Below are 13,457 nucleotides of genomic sequence, written 5' to 3'. Positions count from 1 at the left end.
CACACTCAAATGTTTTTTTTTTTCTTAATCTCATTTCATGCCCTTCAATTAAATACTAACACCTAAACAACAAAAAGTGACAAAAGATATAATGTTCCTTAGAGGAAAAAAAATAACCATGTCCTTTTTCAATTGGGGAGATAAAAATAGAAACAAAAGTACACAAATTCAATCCATCATCCTCATATTTAGGCAAGAGTAATAATTGTCTCAACAGCAGAAATTTAATATAAACTTAACATTTTCTAGATTCAATAATGAATGGACGCCATGTGCCATGTGCCATGTTTAACATTTTCAGTGGATTGACATCGTACTGAGAGAACACAAGATTTCCTCCACCAAACCTTTTGTCGGCAAGCGACAAAAATGTTTAAGTGTCTGGTTTTTACTTCATTTATTTGTCCAACAACTTGAATTAACTCTTATATATTTAGAAATTTAGAAACTTGTTACATTTCAGTGGTGATTTCCTCCATGTAAAGAGCATGGTCATGGTGCACAAAAAATATACACTTAGTAAGGACTATGCACATGGTACTGAAAAACAAGGCAAAGTGAATTGGAAAATTTTCTATAGCACTACTGATGCTAGATCATTTCACAATGACAAATGGATCAAGGGCTGCAATATGTTAAAAAGCACACAACCCAGTTACAATAATCACAAATCAGGCTAACAAAAATCTAATTGTATGTAGCAGGTTGTTGTAACTTTCCAAAGGCCATGTTGCAGCAGATCTCTAACATTGTGCAGCATAATAATAAGCTCATGTATCTATGCACCATTCATTGCAGTGTCAACATGGTGTGCATGGCCATCTTCCAGAATCTTGCCATTTGCTTGAGTTCTCTGCCTCTGAGTAAAGTCACAAAAACCATGTTATGTCCAGATCACAGAAAATGACACCACATAAAAATAAGAGAGGAGGGAAAGGTAGGGAGAGAAAAAAAAAGGACAAGTTAGAAGACATTCAACACACCCAATCCGCAGGGTCAACACCAGAATTCCCATTCAACAACTTGTGGTTCTCTTCTTTGGTCCTGCCATCTTTGTTGTCCTTGGTGCTTAATGGTAGCAGCAGTGCTGCAGCAGCATTTGTCCGGTCTGGCAATTCTGTAGTAGAATAACCAAGTTAGCTTATAACAGCAAATTGCTGTTGAATTCACAATATCAACATGTAATTATGTCCAAAATGTGCAAACCTTTTAATTTCTTCTCAACGAAAAATACCACCAAATTCACCGTATACCTGCAAGGGATAAAAAAAACATTAATAAACCAAAGTGGACATGGACCACAACAAAATTTGAACATTTTGCAATTCAGAATATGCTCCTTACCAGGCAACAACTATATCAACCGTGTAATGTTTGCGTGATGCTATTATCAAAAGAGACTGACACACTGCAAGTGTCCACCCTAGCTGCTTTATACATCTGTTGTGATTCATGAATAAGCGCAATAAGTTATAACAGAAATTTAAGTTATAGTACAATATGACAGTCAGGAGTAATGGCAAGTCCTAAAATAAATAAAAGATAATTATACTGACTTTCCTTGAGGTTAAGGATAATTACAGGCACACCCTTCTTGATTTAAAAATTGTGCTTACCTCCCTTGTTTTGTCATTCTTAAGAACAAAAAAATAGGCAGGTATGTATAATTATTCAAAAATAATGTGTCAAATGTGTATAAGGGAACTTGGTGTAATTTTTCTATCAAGAAAGGTGTAGGTTGTAATTAGTACAAGTACAAACCTCAAGGGGGGTTGTGGTAATTATTCCAATAAACAGTGAAGCAACCAAAACAAAATGTTACTGCAGTGAAAATATTCTGGAAAACTTAAATCTTCACAAAAATGAGTCAGACCCGTATGAGCCAATTTACCTTCGTGTGCCGTATCTATGATATGTATTAACAAAGACTAGAGTAAAGATCATGTGTGATGAAAATATCAAATCACCGCATCCATATATCGCATCTTGTGGAACTGCATGATGAAAACCAAATGAGCACCAAAACAACCAAAAAGGAGTCAAAGCTAAAGAACTCGAGTACAATAGTATACTAACAATTAATCAAGAGGACTTCAAAGACACTATCCGGACGAGGCAGTGTAGCAAGTTTAGACCCCTGCACAATACATGAAATGTAGTTAAATTAAAAGATTATTTGAAAGGAGAAAAAAAAATCTAACTTGCATAGTTTACTACTCAGTCACCTAGAAAGAAAAGAAACAGTTTAACTGCAAGTGAAATGATGTTTGTTTAAAAAGCACACATTCTAAAATAAGTATACCTCCCGGCAATGATAGTTTGGACCAGGAAGCTGCGTAGCATAAAATGTCACTATGCGTAGAGCTTGGGAAGCCTGCAGTTTACAAATTACAGAGGAGACAAGCTTATCAAAAAACTGTTATATATCCGTATGCAATAGGTTATTAAATCAACTCAATATTGAAATGGACATGAACTGATTCTGCTTGCTACATGTAAAAAGGAAGTGAAGGAATGCTGAAAGTTAACAATGGATCTATGATCATCACAATGATCATTTCCAAGATCATTTATATGTTCTTGTTTATGAACTTTTTCAAGCCATAAAATGCACAAATTATTAAGCCTTAAGCTTAATTTACTTCCAAAATAATGACAATTATCCATCTATTAGTAAGTTGCACAACAAGTTAAAGGGTTAAAAAACAATATGAGAAAGCACAGCAAGTCTTTTACTTTTCTATTTTCTGAAATACAAAGGCTTCAGAAAAGATCTACAGCAAGTCAGCAACTATAAATATAGATTATAGAAAGAGAGGAAACCAAAGTCAAAAAGTAATGATAATCACTTTTACATCAATATGTATGGAAGCATAATTAGACATGAGCTGCCAAATCATGATATTACTTTAATAATCAGCATTATCTTTGTTGATAGCAAGGATTGCATTTAGTGTTGGCACTTAGCAAAACACTAATTCATTTTCTAACCCTAAGCACCCAAGGAAAATGTTTAAACAGTTATAAATAAATTAGACAATACTAAACACATGATGAACACTTACAACTAAGAAAGCTAGAACCCTGCACCATATTAGAGCTGTGTAGATCTTTTTGCTCTTGAATATAAAGGGATGAAATGTCCACTGCAAAAGCACACATTGTAGAGCATATCATTAAAACTTAAAAAAAAAAAAAACGATACTTATTGCAGACTAGAACTTCATAGGAAAAAAATAAAACCATGCTGGCAACTGAAATGAAAGCAGAGAAAGAGAGAATAAGATTGAAGAGGGAAGGAGAATTCTTACAAGGACAAAGGATAAAAAGATAAAGGTAAACAGTGTTTCACTAATGTAAGCCTTCTCTTGCCCAAGCTCCTGTAACAGCACCAAGATTAAAAATTCAAAAGACAGTCCTAGGTAAGACAGATTTTTTGACACACTGAAAAGGGAACAAAAATTACAAACCGGAAGAAGGATGAATCCAAGATCCTGTAGTGTAGGGCCAGGCCTATGTAAATAATGAACTCCTCGTGCAGCCAAACCATGTATGTACTGTAAGGAAACAGTTTAATTTGAATTTAGATATTAAACAATCATAAATAAATAAATAAATAATAAAAGTATGTCAAATTACATAGTAAATTAATTAGTTAATATACTATACAAACAAAACACCCCTCATGCATAACACTAAACAAGGATATAAAGCTTAGAAAAATATATGCAAAAAATTTCCATTCTTTTTTTCTTTTCTCAAACTAAAAAACAAAAAGAGAAAATGCTTGATAAAACATTTTCTACTTCCTTCAACAAGTACATGCAAACTATTAAAGGTTTTCTGTCAATGAGAGAAATGAAATATTTCATCATGTGGGAACCAGAGTGTTCCACATGGACTTGAGTACATTTGCAATTAAGATTTAATAAATGAGTTACTTATGTCAGCGATCAGAATTTCATTTGAGATCCAATAATTTATGAAATTTTGAGCATGCATCAAATGCCACATCCTCAGAGTTGCAGAATATGACAAACAATGCTGCATTTACCAGTTCCTTATGTTTTTCCTCATTGAGTTGTCCAGATATCAAATTCTTGACACTAAATGATAATCTTTAAAAAAATAACGTTAAGTGATTAAACACAAAATTTTAGTATATTAAACCAGGTTCCTAATAAAGAAAACTAGCAATCTCCCGAAGTAACCACACCAACATGAAGAACTTTTAGTAGCGTTCAAGTAAAGTTCCCACTACGACCACATGTGAAAACTATTTGAATCTCTAATCCATAAAAAGAAAAAAAAATGACCTTTGCATTCCTTTCACAAAAGGGTAACCAGAACAAACTATTCATAGGGGGAAACTAACCTGAAAAGCAATACCAGCGAGAAGGTACTTCCAATTCTCCGCAAGGAGGTTGAGCTCGGTTGTTGTCTCTGCATAAAATCTCTTCCACAGCTGCACAACAAAAGATTAAAATTAAAAATAATAAATAGAGAAGATAAAGAATAAAAGGAACCATACACTGATGAATAATAAGGTTGTACTAAAATAGAAAACGGTTCAGAAAAACAAAACCACCAACCTTGGAAGCCTCGCGACCAATGTAAAACGACATGTTCTTCTTTTTGTTCTAGTTGGTGGTGGTGGTGTTTTTGCTTTTGTTGCTAATGATGTTGTTGATGCTGTTGTAACCGTATAAGGACCACTTTCATATTACTTCATAACGAAACTTTAAAGGTCAACATCATTGCCCTCAAAATTTAAACCAACAATTGCATAAAAAAAACCCAGATAGGAATCAATCCTTTTCCCACTTTCACGCTATGAAAAACTGAATCTTTTCCTTGGAAAAACACACACCCACGAGGCAGAATTGCGAGACAACTTCGAAAATCCGATTCAAAAACGGAGAAAACAAAAACAGAAGAGGATCTGAGGAGAAAAAACGGAAACCCAGAAAAAAAAGATGGAGATCGAGAGAACCCAGATGATGTTCACAAAACGCCCTGTTTCCCAGAAAATTCAAAAAAATTCAAAAGGGGTTCTCTGAAACCGAACGAGAATTGCAATGGTTAAAAGGGGTGTTTGGGCTTTGCTTTCTCTCTCTAGTTTCTCTCTCTCTCTCTTTCTCTCTGAAGTTTCTCTCTCGAATTCTCTTCCCTTTCTCGCTTGGTCTGGCTGCAATGCACGCGAGTTGAACGCGGAGAAGACGATTGAGAAGAGAGGGAGAATAACCGATATATTTATATAAAAAGCAAGTCGCTATTTTTTTCTTCCTTTTTCTATATTCACATCTTTGAAATTTTCTCGCTTAAAAATAAAAAGGGTTGATTTTTCTATTATGGTTTTGAATAGAAAAACGAAAAACAAGGGAAGATGATGAAGAGTGAGAAAGAGAAAGAAAGATTTGAAAATGGATAGATTAGATATACGGTTTGACGCCACCAACACATGTTTCACTTTCTCTCTCCTGTTGGGTGCTGTTCCTAGGAAAGTAAGAGACACGAACAAATAAAACTAGGTAGAACCTTCCTGCTTGGAACAATCGGTGTTAATTGTTGGTCAAAATATGTTTTTTGATATATAAATATGAAAATGTTTTCGTGTAAAATGTAAAAATTTTAGTATTTCTTTTACTCAAAAATTGAATTATGCCCTTTTTGAAATTCAAGTAAATTCTCAAGATAATATTTTTTTATTGTTTATGTTTGAAACCAATATAAAATGCGAATTCTTTTATTTTGGTTCTACATTGAAGTGTTCTAACGAGTAAAAAAATGACACATTTTTATTTTATATAAACAAAAAATATATTAAAATTTTTGGAGAAATGAATTTTTAATATTCTCATATTTATGATAAAAAAAACATTTTTAACTTTAATTATTTGAGTTTAATAGTTATATAGTTATAGTAAAAAATTATTGTTTATATAACTTTGGATAATTATATATTTTCAGTAAAAATTTATTTGATTATAAATTATTGTTAGTATAATTTTTATGATAGTTATTATTAAAGTTAATAAATTTTTTATATATATTGAATTATAATTGAATGACGTTGTAAAATTATATAACTTATTTTTTCATTATTTATTGTTTAATTTGTAACTAAAATAAAACATGACATTGCATCTAGAAAAAAATGATTTTTTTGTGGCATTTGAAAAATGAAATTTGAATAGGGTTTAATTATTAGTTAGTATCTTTTAGCTCTTGTAACAAAAAAAAAATATAATTAGTATTATTCTTCTTTGTTCGAAAAATAGGAACAATGATTACGTTGGTGGCTAATAGAAACAATGATTAAGCTGGAGAAAGGAAAAAGAAAAAGGGTGGCTGTGGATCCTCTCGGGTCCTCCGGTTTCGGCCTGCAAAGTTCATGTTAGTTGCGCAGTGATGTTTCCTTTTTAAAATAGGCTTCCTTAAATTTTCGCATTGATTTAATGTCTATATTCCTTTCAAACAAAAAACAAAATCTATATTACTTATAAAACTATGTTATTAGAAAATTTTCAATTACCTATATTGTGCAAAATTTTATTAATAACTAGTGTTTTAGTTTTTGCATGACATAGAATAAATATTTGCTATTATAATTAAAATTAATACCAAAAACTACTTTTAAATATATAAATTATACTATAATTGAATAATAATATTTTTCTTACATGTAAATTACATTTATATTTATGATGAATATTTTATATTATGATACAAGATTATTTTTAATTGCTGATAATTTTTTAAAACAAATACTAAAAAATAACTACAAGTTCAGAGATTCAATAGTTGGAAAAAAAGTTCATCGACCTAATTAAAAAAATTAATATTTCAAAGAAATGAAATTTAATATTTTTCTCTTATTTTTTATCTCTCTTTCTAGGTGTTTGTTAGGTTAATGGGTATCCATCAAATATTTTTTGTTTTAATAGTTTTAAAAAATTGTAGCGTCTCTAATAATTTCATGTTTTAGTTTTGGAACTATATATTCGATATCCAAAAAAAACAAATGTATAATTTAATTAAGAAAATAAATTTCATTCAATAAAATTAGGAAAGCTCATTAAATTCAAAGAAAAAAAATACAATAATTGGGAGGCTTCCAAATAAACTTATCACAAGCTCTCACGTAATTGTAAGAGAATATACGATTATATTGCATCCTTGTGAAACAAAGCCACAATCAAACATAAGAAACTAAGAAACAAATAGAAGTATATCATGTTGGCTTGATATCTAACAAATAGTTTATATCCTTTTTTAATATCCCTTGTAGTTTGTACAATTACTTTGTATTGCTCTCAACTCTCAAGATTTCTTTTCGTCAAAAAAACTCTCAAGCTTTCTGTGTTTTCCTTTCAACATGCATCCTACCTTGTGATTTCCACTGCTTTTATATATAGCAATTTGTAGCTATAAATCCTCCAAGGATAAATGTATGGAGACATAAATTTAATTTTTATTATCGTCATTGTACATTAAAAAGAAAAATCTAGTCATTTCAATGACATTGCTAAATGTTGGAAAAACATTAAATCTATAGTTGCATTAAGAGTATATTTAGGTTCCGGTTGAGGGTATTCTAAATTCGGTTTAGAGAATAAACTCACTTTCATAGGTTTAATTACCTCTCAAAAATATGTCCGACCACTTATATTTCTTCTAAAATCAAGAGTCCATAAAAAGTATGACCAAGGTTATTTTTACAAACTCAATTGACAAAATATATAGAAACTATTCTAAAACTAAGTTTACAAATTTTAACCCAAACATCACTAAATATTTAGAAGAAAGTATTGGCTTTTATAATCATCTTATCCAACTAAGTAATTAAGATAATTTCTTGTAAAAAAAATACATGCGATTTTAAAAGAAAAACAAAAAACAAAAACAGAAGACTCAACTACAGTACTATATGACTATATCTAACCCTCTTGTTTTTCTTTTTAATTTCTTTTAATTTTTTAAAAATTAAAAGTGGGGGTTAGTAACTGAGAGATACAGGTAGGGCACGTGGCCAACGACATTTCCCTTTACGCACGTCGTTTTGCCAGCCCATACGGGGAATCTACCACTCCACCCTGACCAAAATCTAATTCCAAATAATTATATTAATGAGAAAGGTATAAGCATAAGAATTTTTGGTAGTTTTATTCTTTGATCAAGGGATAGTTGGAAAAAATAAACTGGATTGGAAGTTATTATATTAACGAGAAAAGTGTAAAGTATGCACAGGAATTTTAGTAGTTTATTTATAGTTGTAAAGGCCTGGATTGGATGTTCATTTGCTTCTTTTTAAATTCTACTTTACAAGAAGGAGAAAAATGCCACCTGAAACAATGTTCCTGCATTGAATTTGAGGGGCATCCCAATCAATTTGTACTCATCTGAACTTATTGGAACTTTTGCATAAAAAAAAACTTATTGGAATTAATTTATTTTTCAAAATGTCATTTTATTTTTTGAAAAGTATTTTTAAATTGAGTTCTAATTGAATTAATTTACTCATAATTAAATATTTATTGTTTATGAGAATACTTTTAAACATAAATATTTCTTTCTTGTAATAAGTAAAAATAAATTCATGTTATTAATCTTTTATTTTCAAAGATGCATTAGATGGACTCTCACCATACACACCAGATGAACTTGCATATGCGTACCCATATCTAGTTTGTTTCCTCACTCTACCATTCAAATTTGAATATAAGAATCACACTAATATGTTTATATTATTCTAAGACGCAATATTTTTCATTTGTTCCTTTTGATAAGTACGAAATAAACTTTAATAGTTGATGTCTAGACCATTCTTATATACTTCATTTTATTGCTGGGTCAACTAGGTTATCTGCTTTTTTTCTTTTTCTTTTTTGTAAATTTTGAAAACAACTCATTACAAAACTTGAATGTGCGAGAAATTCAGTAAAGAAAAAAATATATAAATCTTGAAACAAACTAACAAACAAACACCTCGTGCATATATGAATACTCATAAATACAGTGAAAAAAATAATAAAAAAGGAATATTTAAGAAAAAAAAGTAGATTGATAAATAGAACAAAATTTTATTAATTAAAAATATAAAGATAAATTTTATTTAATTAATAAAAACTATTTCAATTTCTAAATATTTCATATACCATTACAATATAAGAATTAATTTAAATAGTCACATCATCTTTGAAAAAAAATGTTTTTTAAAAGAAATCACTCCCAAATTTTTATATATTTCGTGTTATTAATTACTACCTTTGATTTCAAATATGAGAATATAAATAAAATTATTGATCTCAAATATAAGAAAAATTTAATTAACTTTATTGGATTTTACATATTATTATCTCTAAAATATCCTCATTTAATTGATATGTTAATTTTAATAATTTTTTATTCCTGATATCAAATTAAAAAAAAATACTTTTTAATTAAAATTAGTGTAATAAAATATGGTTAACTAATTTTTTAAAATTAGAGTGAATCAAACTTTTTTCCCATATATTTGACAACAAAAAAAGAATATATTAATAAAAGAAAGTCAACTTCAACTTTCCTTCCGTACGCAATGAGCTTGATAAAAATATGAAAGATATGGATAAAAAAAAGGAAAAACTACCACCGGAACTGCCCCATCGCAAGCACCTACAATGTCATCATGACATTTGTTTACCCTTTTTTTCTTTGGTATTTCAACGGAGGGTCACCCCTCCAACAAGAAAAGGTATAAATATGGAAACTTATCTGCCATTTAGATTGGAGAATTTATAGAGGAAATCTGCTTTTAAATTTCCAGAAACCACACCATTATATAGCCAAAGGTCCCAAGGAGATCAAGTCCAGTGGCTCTCACAATTCCTTAACATGACACTAAATCCATTCTTTTCAAATAATTATTAAACTTCATCATAAATGATGAAAATACAAATTATGTGTGTCTTTTATAAGTAATGAAATGGCTTTTTTAAATAATCATGCTACCTTAAATCTATTATTTATATACTAGTTGAAAACAAGCACTACTTGTCTCAACTATCAATTTGTTTTATTTTTTTAGTTTTGATTAGAAGATGTAAATATACACATTGGCAGAGTTATTTTTTTTAATAACTGATTGATTCAAAGGTTTTTTACAGAATTAGTTAGAGGGAAAAATAATTTAAGAAAATATATACATTAAATAAGAATAATTATCTTTTTTAATAGTTATAAGTAACTATATGACTTGAATTTACCTATATATATCATATAAAAATTATTTTCTCACTATATATACTCCTATGAATTAATATTAGCTAGCATGTCCAAGTTTGAAACCATTTATCTTGTTTTAACTTCCATACGCCTTCTTTTATGAAACTCACAAAATATCTCACAATCATAAGAAAAAAAAAATGAATAAAAATTGGTGTTCCACATGTGCGCTCACGAGCATTCGTCAGAGCCTCCTTCATAGAAGGAATTGACGGCGTCAAAGGGTCGTTGGTCAAAGCCACCCACACTTAGCTAGTTTTTCATTCTTTGAATTTGACCTAAAAGTATTCTTCATGTGGGGCATGCATGTGCTACAAAGTGCAATTTCTCATTGGTTCCTGAGATTCTTCCAAGTTCAAACCAGAAGAAGCCCATAAGCATCAACGGGATTTGCTATCCAATGATTTCCAGAAGAAAATAATACTATATCAACTCTTTTATGAATATGAATGATTTGGTAATTAAGAGGAAGGTTTTAAATTGCCATCGAAGTTGGGATCGTCATCACCTTAAGGTTTTCACGGTTATAATTGTGAATTCTACACATCATCGCGTCGTGAGTGCTTTACAACTTTACACAAAATTGCATTAAAATAATTTATATCATTATATAATCTATCATTAATATTTTTTTCATCGAGATGTACAAAGTAAAAATCTAATAAAATATCAAAGAGTTAGAGATAAATCTTTTAAAATATCAAAATTTATTTAAGAGATATCTCTTACTAAATACTTTTTCATACATACATACCTAAAAATCAAACTATTGATCATATATATAATTTAGAGACATAATTATTTACAAGTCATGACATGCCATGCATGCATAACATGTAACCCAACAAGCATACCCCATGCCATTTTCTAACAAATATGGTCTCCCATTTCTGTAAGAAATTATTTGATAATCTTCAATTATCACTTATATGTGATCCCAACCAATATTTATATAGCAAATTCAAAATTTATAATCTGTGAGAAAAATTAAAAACATTTAATAATATATCATGCAAAAATTAGTAGGGACCATCCAGATCTACCTAATAAGTCATTCACATCTGCCCATTACTTGTATCCTAGCTAGTGGCTCATTAATTAATCAACAAATGAGAGCCAACTTCACATATAATATACATAGAAACAATTGAAGTGAGGAATAGCTCCATTATCTTCAACCCCACATTAAAACCAAGGCCTGCGTAACTCCACACACAAAACCCCACACTCAAATCACCACTTTGTTCAGCTGCATGCCCTCTACCACCATTATCACCGCAAGGCATTGACAAGTAACACCACAACATCGTTGAAACAATGAAACACAACAACACGACAACTTGCCTTTTCGCCAAAGTCACAAGCTCTGTCACAAAAACACATCACCATAGCTACGGTCATGAGACCCCCTTGGTCCATTTCTTTCGTCATCTCAATCTCATGAGTTCAATGCCTTAGAAACCATCAAATCACTTGCTTGCTCCTTTTTTGAGATCACTTTCATCATCAAGCAAAATGATTAGAACAAAGGACAAGAAAAGAAGAGGAAAAAATAAATAACAGAAGAAAGAAAAGTAGTTTAAAAAATAAATAATAAAAAAATAATGGAATGCAATCTCATCTTAATTCTCCCTAGCTCCATCCAAGGACGACAATAGCGCAAAAGCAGACACTTTTGGCCCCTTATCACCTCACAACTGTGACAAATACTATTTTAACTCGTTAATTATTCTATAATTGCCTTATTAATCATCTCATGGATTTTAAATAAGGGATGCTTTGCAGTTTTTTTAATTATTTGATCGAATATTGAGCCTTAAAATATTTTTTTTGACATTTATTTCATATTGATATTGTTTTATAATTATAGATTTATAATTTTAAGGTTCTTTATATGTTTTAGAAAATTATAAGTTGAAAAACAGATTTATAAGTTATGGGAAATATGCGGTAAATTTGGTTTTTTAGTGGTTAAATCAAACCTAAAATTAGGAGTAGAAGTGCTGCCTACCCTCGTTTGTTATGGACACATCTCATTTATTTTAAGTTAGATTAAAACATATAAATACTCTTTGAAAAACACATTAATTAGGATTGATTGTTTAGGGTTATCGCGCGACGACCTCAGTCAGGTTATTCTTTTTCATGATTTTCGTATTGTTGTATTTCTGTGTTTTTATTTATTTATTTATGTAACGACGGAGTAAATATTTCTACAATAATAATTAATTAAAAGTCATCTTAAATATAATTTTAAAGATAATTATTATATAATCCATTATATTTATTAGACATTGTAATTTGTATTTAAATCGATGACGATAGATAAATATAAAGTGAAAAGAGTAATTTGATATATATTTTATTGTTTTTTAAGAAAAATGAATTACTTCCAATAAAGGCAGAAATACTTTGTTGGATGACTCAGTCCAGAGCAATAAAAAAGAAAATTGAATATACTAAAAGATAAGGCCCTAACAAATTTTATTTAAAAAAAAGCCCTAACAAATACAAAATTGAATTAATCACAAAAAATCAAACAAGTAATTAAAGAAATATTAAAAAACCACAACATGCACATTGTATGCATAAGGATAAGTGTTTTTAGTATTATTTTACAAATTGAATTAAATTTTTATCTTGATAATCTACATAATAAAAGTTAACTTGTATTAATAAAATATCAAAATAAGTTATTAAAGTGAAACTTTAATTCTAATGGAAAAGCGATACTAACACAGTGTTCAGTTCAAGTGAAAAGAAATGGATAAAAGTGAAAGAATGTTGAAAGTGGACTGAAAGTAATTTCAATGCAGTTTAAAGTTGTAAAAGTGCAATAGGATCCATGAACTTCACTTTCACCTCAAAATTTAGGTGAAAGATAGTGAAAATTAACAAAGTCACAATGTGTATGTTTGACTTTTTTTATCATTCCAAAATAGTCCTTCTTCGTTCTCTCGATTTTGTGCCATCAGTTTTTTTTTTTTTTTTAAGTTACAACAAACACATAATCAATTATGCCTCACGCATAATCAATTATGTGCCTTCCTCTTTTTTTTTTTTTTTTTTAAGTTACAACATACATATAATTGATTATGCCATTGTCATACTTGGTTATATGCCTATTAATTAAAAATAAAATTTTTGCAAAAAAATGTTTTTTTAGCTTGGAATGGTAAAATGAGAATTTC

The 13,457-nt window shown here is 29.6% G+C and overlaps 1 protein-coding gene across 1 annotated transcript; it reads right to left on the bottom strand.

Annotated features, from left to right (window-relative positions):
- Window positions 1-400: 400 nt before the first annotated feature.
- On the bottom strand, window positions 401-5,561 carry LOC100801213 (phosphatidylinositol:ceramide inositolphosphotransferase 1). Its single transcript, XM_003529062.5, has 12 exons — window positions 4,593-5,561; window positions 4,376-4,465; window positions 3,471-3,557; window positions 3,312-3,380; window positions 3,066-3,146; window positions 2,303-2,374; window positions 2,077-2,137; window positions 1,892-1,994; window positions 1,345-1,440; window positions 1,207-1,253; window positions 984-1,117; window positions 401-859 (listed from the first exon to the last, which is right to left on the bottom strand). The coding sequence occupies exons 1-12, from the start codon at window positions 4,623-4,625 to the stop codon at window positions 779-781; spliced, it is 954 nt and encodes a 317-aa protein (XP_003529110.1). The 5' UTR covers window positions 4,626-5,561; the 3' UTR covers window positions 401-778.
- Between the last annotated feature and the right edge of the window lie 7,896 nt (window positions 5,562-13,457).

The sequence above is a fragment of the Glycine max genome, chromosome 7 (genome assembly GCF_000004515.6).
Source record: "Glycine max cultivar Williams 82 chromosome 7, Glycine_max_v4.0, whole genome shotgun sequence".
NCBI classification, from domain to species: domain Eukaryota; kingdom Viridiplantae; phylum Streptophyta; class Magnoliopsida; order Fabales; family Fabaceae; genus Glycine; species Glycine max.
Note: the sequence above shows the minus strand (reverse complement) of the source record. Positions and strands in the feature narration are given on the sequence as shown.

Coding starts and splice junctions, on each gene's coding strand:
- LOC100801213 (XM_003529062.5), bottom strand. CDS start 4,625: ATGTCGTTTTACATTGGTCGCGAGGCTTCCAAG. Junction 3,381..3,470: donor TTGGATTCATCCTTCTTCCG/GTTTGTAATTTT, acceptor GTGCTGTTACAG/GAGCTTGGGCAAGAGAAGGC. Junction 3,147..3,311: donor TCTTTTTATCCTTTGTCCTT/GTAAGAATTCTC, acceptor GTGCTTTTGCAG/TGGACATTTCATCCCTTTAT.